Source organism: Protopterus annectens, chromosome 1.part2, assembly GCF_019279795.1.
Source record: "Protopterus annectens isolate FY-2018-M chromosome 1.part2, PAN1.0, whole genome shotgun sequence".
NCBI lineage: Eukaryota > Metazoa > Chordata > Ceratodontiformes > Protopteridae > Protopterus > Protopterus annectens.
The window spans coordinates 1,216,993,175-1,217,002,097 of NC_056727.1; the positions used below are offsets into that span (position 1 = coordinate 1,216,993,175).

Here is an 8,923-nt window from a genome sequence, read left to right on the forward strand (position 1 = left end):
GATCCACATGCCTTTGTTTTCTAGGACTCCTCGAAGTGCCTAGAAATGAAAGTGTGTGCTGTTTTTGCCAAAAAAAAGTTACTAGTATTAAATGGACCTTTGCAAAGTTTCTGAGCTGCTGAATTCTTATAAGGAATTAAGTTCATTTAAGAAAGGCCAACTGAGTCTGTCTAGAATGAGGATGTTTTTGAAAATTGTTTTAAAACAAAAGATGCTAGAATCAGTCTCAGTCAGTACAGCACCATTACTAGCCTTTTTTAAGTTTCTTGTGTGTGCGCGCAATACTAGAGCTACTGCAGTTATTTAATTTTATGTTGATTACGTTAGCCGCCCCAAGTTTGAGTTGTGAAAGTAACCATAGTGAACTCCTCATTAACCTGCATTTTTTTACTGAAGCGGTGTTGCAATGGCCCTACTTAGTCAGGTGTTGATGTGTGTAGTTTAATGGTAGTGTTTTTTATCTGAGCCAGCTGTACTGTGAGAAATAAGTTTCTAGGTGTAATTGGGGGAATAGATTCATTGTATTGCCCTGAAATCCGCTTTCAGTGTTCTACTTCACTGTTATACTGCTACTCATAAACCATTTTATTGTATGCTACAAATCAAACAGAGCTTATTGTCCATATGCTATCTGCATAAACAATGCTCGGTGATAAATGTTATGCTCTCTAAAGTGGATGTTTAAAGGCTACACAGCTGTTTTGTTACTCCAATCTGGTTCTTGTCCCAATCTGCTGTATCTGGGGAAGTGATTTACTGTTCTTATAGCCTTACAGCCGATTGCAGAACTTGGACTATTACTGTAACATTGCTTTCTATCTGCCTCTCTACACCCTGTATACCTAAACCTCAACCTTTTTAACTTTTATCCCGGTCTCTCCCCTTTTTTTCCCCCACAGCAAGCCTACTTACAGAGGTTGTACTCCTGCTGCTCACCTCCCTCATAGACGCAGAAAAGCCAAACATAGCTGAAGGGCTTCAGTCCTGCACACTGCTGTGGCAATTTTAAACGTAGTACTTGTATGTGTCTCAGTTGGTAAAATAGTTAGTTTTATCCCTGCTATTGCTCTTCTGCACTCCGGTGGCAAGCAAAGGGGTACTGGGCTGTACTGTCCCTACTGCTTCTATTCAGTTCTTCCACAGACCCATATTCTTACTTGGCCTGATTCAACTACTTTTTATTTGTGCTTTGATTTTTTGTGATGTACTTGATTGTTTTACTGCAGATAAATAGTATGTTAAAGCATTAATAGCAGCATAAGCATTGCTAGTGCAGTTTTTTGAATGCATATTTGTGGTGGTTTTGCTTTCTGATTGTCAAAGGCTATAACTCTTGCTCAGCTTTTTACTGTTGGGCAATGCAGCTGTACACATTTGAGTTTCTTTAGCATGGAATGTTATTTAATGACAGTGGCAAAATAAATGTCACTATGTGGGTGCACTGGAAACCAAGCTTGAGTGAGCATGCGTGCACTGGAACTTAGTTTCTTAACTCTCTCAACTGTATTTGAATGCACTTTGTAAATGTGTGTGAAAGAAGCAGGGAAGCACTTTGTAACTCTGTGATTGAAAGAAGCAGGGGCCAGGGAAGCACTTTGTAATTGTGTGCTAATCTTAAAGCAGGGGCCAGGGAAGCACATTGTAATTGTTAATTGGTGTGTCTCTCTGGGTTATGTTTGCAGGTGTTTTTGCATGTTCTTAGACTGTTCAGGTAATGTTTTGGTTTATGACCATTCATGCACAGTGCTGTGCAAGATGCAAAACCATATCAGGAGCACCCAGCCTTTATCTTGTAGTCTCTTTGACGATGGGAAATCCAAGATAATAGTACGAGAACTGACAAGTTTTCATCATGACAGCTTATTAATTTGTGTCGTACAGATTTAGTAAATTCCAGAAGTTATGGCATCAAGTGACTATAGTCAACTTTAGAGGTTAGGGTAGACGCTTTTTAGAGGTTAGGCTGACTTCTGTTTATTACTAATCTTAGTCCAGAATGAGTCCTGATCTGATCAGTCTCATACCTCTCAACTGTCCCTGATTTTCAGGGATGTCCCTGATTTTGTCTCAAATTTTAACCCTGTCCCTCTTAATCCCTCCTAAAACTAGTGACTTTTGGAGGAAAGTTGGTGAATTACACTTAATTAATAATGACAATAATTAAGAGTTATAAACTACTTTTACTTCAGAAAATGTGTATTAATTCATATGCTCTGATTTTGTCAATGTTTCAAGTTAATAGCACTAATATTTAAAGTGTCCCTCATTTTTCCTTGACTTGCCCCTGATTCTGTTGAAATTTGTCCCCAATTGGTTGAGAGGTCTGATCAGTATACATTTTTTTCTAAGGTGCCCCTTAAGTCTGGTTTTATTTCTGACTTCATTTCAGAAAGAGGATCAGATAGGATCATATGCTAAGTGGAGCAGAGTACCAACATGAATTTGTATGTAGTTACCCACTTTATATTGCATGCATGTGCTTCAATTTGTTTTAAAAGTGGTAGTTTTACCTTGGTGAATACTATATTCTTTCTGAATTTGTGTTGTGACTGTAAATATTGGTTGGGATTCTTCTAGTGTTGTAACACAAGCTACTATAACATTTACTTCATATCAGATGGTGGTCAAGCTGTTTTTTTTTTTTTTTTGCACGGTACAAGGGCTGTGAGTGAAATAGAACTATTAGAATGTTTTATGAAATTCGCTTTGCAATTTCATTTCACCCACTGTTTAACCACAGTAGTCATGTCTTGACTGAACAGATTTCTGCTTTGATTTTTGTGATGCACTTGATTGTTTTTCTGCAGATAAATAGTATGTTAAAGCATATTTAATAGCAGCATAAGCATTGCTAGTGCAGTTTTTTGAATGCATATTTGTGGCTTTGCTTTCTGATTTTGTCAAAGGCTATAACTCTTGCACCGCTTTTTACTGTTGGGCAATGCAGCTGTACACGTTTGGGTTTCTTTAGCGTGAAATGTTTAATGAGCAGTGGCAAAATAAATGTCACTATGTGGGTGCACTGGAAACAAAGCTTGAGTGAGCATGCGTGCACTGGAAGTTGTTACTTTCTTAACTCTCTCAACTGCATTTCAATGCAAATTGTTACTTCTAGTACCATAGTTACAGTGCAGATTTTTAGTATTTATGGTTTGAGTCTTGTACTGCTGCATTTTTAGTTTGAGTTGCTAACGCTCAGAAATGAGTTAAAAGTTACTTGGCTGCTGTCAGAATACTAATTGTAAACGTAGAGTAACTGTGCAATGTTTACATACCGCAGTGCCTGGCTATTTAGCTGTGATTTTCCTTTTGAAAATGTCTAGGCAGTTCATCAGTGCAGTTACCTGCAAAGGTATTTGGTGGTGCTAGGTTTTGTATCACATGCTGCTGGAAGTTCAAAATGCCTATTGATTAAAACATGTAGGAAGAAATTGAATTTACTTGGCATTCTTGCCATAGTTGAGGAATAGCAGAGTGGGAGTGATGGAGACGCTATGTACAATAGCAGTGAACTTTGTAAACATGGTGTGGGTTTATTTCTACTGCTTCAGTGTGACTTAGAAATGCATCAAAATGTGAATTTATTTACTGTTTGCAGTACACTGATCTCATTACAAAATGTACATTGAATGTAGAATGGTAATATGATTTAACATAGTAATTCAGGTGCTGGTTTATATATAAATATTTTGTAGTACAACTGAAATGAGCAAGTGTGGCTGTCTAATGGGTCCTATCTAAGGAACAGACTATTGTGCTGTGATATCTCAAGGAGATGTTGTACTGGCAGTGACAGTCATATTATAGGGAGATTCTGCAATGGACTTGTATAAGTGACTTAGGATCGTGTGTGGGGTGCATCAATGGTGTCGGCTTTTTTCTTTTTTGTAACATACAGTATGTTTACACTAATGTTTCGTCCTTCATAGATCTTTGGGGAAACTGGTTACCTTGAACGTGATAGGATCCCAGTGTTGAAATCGGAAGCTTCAAGTGCTCCAATGAATACTGCCTCCTCTGCAATGAATACTGCCTCCTCTGCAATGAATACTGCCTCCTCTGCAATGAATACTGCCTCCTCTACAATGAATACCGCCTCCTCTGCATCTGTGAATCGGTAAACACTTCCATGACAACTGAATAGCATTCCTGATGCCTTACATTGTAGGCACGATCTGTGTGGACAGTAAATTAGATGAAAAATGAGCCACATCACTTTATGAACCAGTACACTAATAGCATTTGGAATGTTTACAAGTAAATGGATAGGATGAGATAGGGGGGTAAATGTGCTCAATGTATGCAAGCTCTAGTTCCAGATTGATTCTTGATTTGATTTGAATTGGCTGTCTAGTGGCAGCACTTGATAAGCCTGTACACTGTTCTGCTGTTTTCTAATTTTGTGTAGTATAAACTTGGCTCTAATACACGTACTTTGTTATACAACCATTTGTAGTTGCAAGGCCTAGTTCGGTGAATTGCAAGACTTGGGTGGGTAGGCAGCTCTAAGAATTGAGGGAGTTTATGAACACTGCAACTTCCATTCCTAACATCTGAATTTCCAAATTTTATTTTTAACAGACAGCCTGGAAAAGGTCCAAAGAAGCTTTCTGGTGCAGCAAATAGAAAAAGAAAGGCTCAGAGAGAATTGCAAGTGGCTAGTTTACGTGCTTCAATGATGCGATTTATGCAGTCTAGTCATACATTAGACAGTGAGCTGCAAGACAGGGACAGTGAAATGCTTCAAGAGGCAGATTTCTCTGAGGTGCCAAGCAGTCCTTCCAGACCAGGTGAAAGTGACAGTTCCTGCCAAAGTCCCAGCAATGCTTGCTGTATGGTAGATGTTGAGGTGCCAAGCAGTCCTTCCAGACCAGGTGAAAGTGACTGTTCCTGCCAAAGTCCCAGCGATGCTTGCTGTATGGTAGATGTTGAGAATACTGGTACTGGATGTACATATAATGAATCTGAGTCACAGGTGTGTGATAATGGCTCTGACCTTGCAGTTGGTAATGCTGAGTGTGTCAGAGAGTGTGGAGCTGAGTCGGTGTCTGGGGCATCCATTGACTCTATTCCTGTGTGGTCAGAGCTAGGAGCAAGTCCTGTATCTGACCAAGTAGTAGATATATGTGAGGAGGAAAATAAGGAAGTAGCTCCAGTAACATGCAGGGAAGTCGATAGTGACCCTGGTAAATGGCCAGATCCCATGGATGATAAAGTTCGCTGTCTGTTAAGTGCTGAAGGGCCTGTTCAGATAATGAATCACACTTTTCCCTATGATGATCACCATAGAAGATTTAATCCTATCTTCTATACAAAAGACTTACAAATGGTGAGACAGTCAGAAGGTCTTGGTTGGTGTATTCTGAAAGTAGTGACTTAGTATTTTGTTTTTTTTGTAAACTCTTCAGCAGTACTCATTTAGTTGCCCTGTCTAGTACAGGAACATGTGACTGGAAACATTTGGGCCAAAAGCTTGTAGAACACGAGCGGTCAGTGAAACATAAAGAAGCTGCTGCTAAGTGGAGTGACTTGCACTTGAGGCTTAAGAATAGCTCCACCATTGATCACCACCGTGAGAACATGATTAAGTCTGAGAGAAAATACTGGAGAAACGTTTTGGAAAGACTTCTTGCAATCTGTCAGTACTTGTCCCAACATAACTTGGCATTTAGGGGTAGCGAGGATAGACTCTTTACAAGTGGTAATGGCAACTTCCTTGGGTTAATGCAGCTGTTGGGCAAGTTTGATCCAGTAATACAAGAGCATCTTCGTCGGATCAGTAATGCCGAGATCCATGATCACTACTTGGGGAAAACCATTCAGAACGAGTTGATAATGTTAATATCGAAGTCTGTCAGAGACTCTATTTTGCAAAAGATAACAAATGCAAAGTACTACTCTATTATATTGGATTGCACTCCTGACTGCAGCCATCAGGAACAGATGTCACTGACTGTCCGTATTGCTGAATGCAATGAAAGTGTGGAAGTTAAGGAGTACTTCTTGTCCTTCCTCCAGGTTACTGAGACTACTGGGGGTTTTCTGACAGACATTGTGTTAAATGAATTCAAAAGTTTGGGAGTTCCCCTCGAAAACTGCAGAGGCCAGGGTTATGACAATGGCTCTAATATGAAGGGGAAACATTCTGGTGTTCATTCAAGAATCTTGGCCTTAAATCCACGTGCATTTTTTGTACCCTGTGGCTGTCATAATCTCAATCTGGTAATTGGTGATGCTGCAAAGTCTTCTATAGATGCTGTTTCATTCTTTGGTAATCTGCAACGAATGTATACTCTGTTTACATCCTCTACTCAGAGGTACAAAATATTTCGGGATAATGTGTCTGGTCTAACTGTAAAGCCACTGTGTGAGACCAGGTGGGAGTGTAGGGTAGAAAGTGTGAAAGCAGTGAGATACCAAGTGGGTGCAGTTTATGATGCCTTGGTTTCAGTGGCGGAAGTTACAAAAGGGAAGGATCCTAAGGCATATTCAGAAGCAGCATCCCTGAGCAGTACAATGAAAAGTGCTAAGTTTTTAATAGCACTGGTAGTCTGGTATGATGTATTAGTAAGGGTTGGACAAGTCAGTAAACTTTTACAAAGCTCATCCATGCAGATTGCTCAAGCAGTTCTTCTGCTTGAAGAACTGAAAAGGTTTTTAACAGAATACAGGGCCACAGGGTACGAAAAGGCAAAAGTGACTGCTACTGAGCTAGCTGAAGAACTGGAGGTAGAACTCAAGTTTCCTGGTGCAGATGAGGTGAGACCTAGGAAAAAGAGGAAGCTTTTTGGTTATGAAGGTGATGATGAGTGTCTAACTAGTCCTGAACAGAATTTTAAAATCAACTTTTTCAACTCTCTTGTTGATGTTGCACTGTCATCTGTGCAGGACAGGTTCACTCAACTTGCAGCTCATAGTGCTACTTTTGGCTTCCTCTACAACATACAAGACCTCTGTAATGTTTCTGATGATGAGCTATTGCAGCTCTGTAAAGACTTGCAGAATCTTTTAACGCACAATGACTCTGCTGATATCGATGCAGTAGAGCTGTATGAGGAATTGAAAACCCTTTGCCACATTATGCCAAAGGGATTATCAGCACTGGATGTCCTTAATGTAATGAAAAAGCGTGGGTTAGTGGAGATATTCCCACAGGTAGTGGTAGCTCACGCATTTTGTTGACTTTGCCAGTGACAGTTGCATCTGGGGAGAGAAGCTTTTCAAAACTCAAACTAATTAAAACATACTTAAGAAGTACTATGCTACAGGATAGACTTGTGGGCTTGGCTATGATTTCTATTAATAATGAAATATCTTGCCAGATAGACTCTGCTGATATAATTGATAGATTTGCTCAGTGTAAGGCAAGAAAAGTGCGGTTTTAGAAAGTGGTCAATGTGCAAATTTTGTATGACTTTACAACAGTTGTAAGCAGAAGGCACAGTAGTTATGTAGTATGCGAGTTCCTGTAGGGAAGCACTACAGTGGAGTTGGCAGGTAAGCACCAAGTATGGCCAGCTATGCACTTCTATATGGTAACATACCTGAATGGGTATAGCGAAGCCAACTGCACATGTTCTTGCATGTGTACTGAAGGTATAGCTGCCTACTGCCAATAGGATCATTGCCAGTCTTTGATCAATTATCTGACTGGTACAGTATATTTAACATTGTGAAAACAAGCCTACTGATTTTAAGTGACTCAAGTAGAAATGACAGTCTGAACAAGTGTAACATTTCACTGAAACATTGCATCTAGAAATGTCAGACTGTCTGTATTGCTGAATGCAATGAAACTGTGGAAGGAAATGTGTACTTTTCTCCTTCCTCCAGGCTACTGAGACTGCTGCTGGCTTTCTCAGTGACATTGTGGTAAATGAACTGAAGTTGGAGTTCCACAAAACTGCAGTGGCCAGGGTTATGACAATGGCTGTTAACATGAAAGGAAACTGTTCAGGCAAGAATTTTCTTTACATCCACATGCATTTCTTGCACCCTCTGGCTGTCACACAATCACAATCTAGTAATTGCTGATGCAAACTAACTTTTCAGTAGATGCTGTTTCATTCTTTGGTAATCTGCAATGAATGTACACTGTTTACATTCTAACTCTAGTACAAACTATTTTGGCATGTGTTGGGTCTAACTGTAAAGCCACTTGGACCAGGTTGAAGTGTAAGGACAAAGTGTCAAAGCAGTGTGATTTGAAGTGGGTGCACTTTGCAATGCCTTGGTTTCAGTGGCAAAACTTACAAAAGGCAAGGATCCTAAGGCATTTCTGAAGCAGCATTGCTGAGCAGTACAATAAGTGTTAAAGTCAACTTTTAACACTCTTGTTGTTACACTGTCATTTGAGAAGGACTGGTTCACTCCGCTTACAGCTCAGTGCTACTTTTGGCTTCCTCAACACACAGGAACTCTTGGTAGTTACTGAAAATATTTCAGTTGTCGGTTAACCCACTTTGCATTTGCTGATATTGATGCAGTACAGCTGTATGAGGAATTAAACACTGATAATCCCTTTGGAGTAATGTCAGTGCTTGATGTCCTTAATGTAATCGTGTATTTGTCTCTTACTAGAGGTAGCGCTGCATTTTGTTGGCACTGCATGTGACAGTTGCATCTGGGGAGTGAAGTTTCTCCAAACAAGTACTATGTTACAAGGTAAATCTGTGGGATTGGCTATGATCTGAATTAATAACTGCTCTTGCCAGATGTTATATGCTGATATAACTGATTACAAGGCATGAAAAGTGCAGCTTTTGTAAGTAGCTAGGTAGAGACTGAACAGTGTGCAAAGTATGTATGATTTCACATCTTATGTACTATATAGTCTGATCCTACAGCGGAAGGCATAACGATACTTTTCAATGCCAGAGTTCCTGTAGGGCAGCAGCACAAAGTACTGTCAACTAGGCACTAT

At 39.8% G+C, this 8,923-nt stretch overlaps 1 protein-coding gene across 1 annotated transcript in view; it reads left to right on the forward strand.

Annotated features, from left to right (window-relative positions):
- The window catches only part of LOC122792448, a 55,591-nt gene extending 50,211 nt beyond the window's left edge, over window positions 1-5,380 (forward strand). Inside the window, exon 2 of the mRNA XM_044060235.1 lies at window positions 3,930-5,380. Coding sequence (XP_043916170.1) covers window positions 4,676-5,380 — 705 coding nt within the window. The 5' untranslated portion in view covers window positions 3,930-4,675. The remainder of the gene's footprint in view (window positions 1-3,929) is intronic.
- The last annotated feature ends 3,543 nt before the right edge of the window (window positions 5,381-8,923 follow it).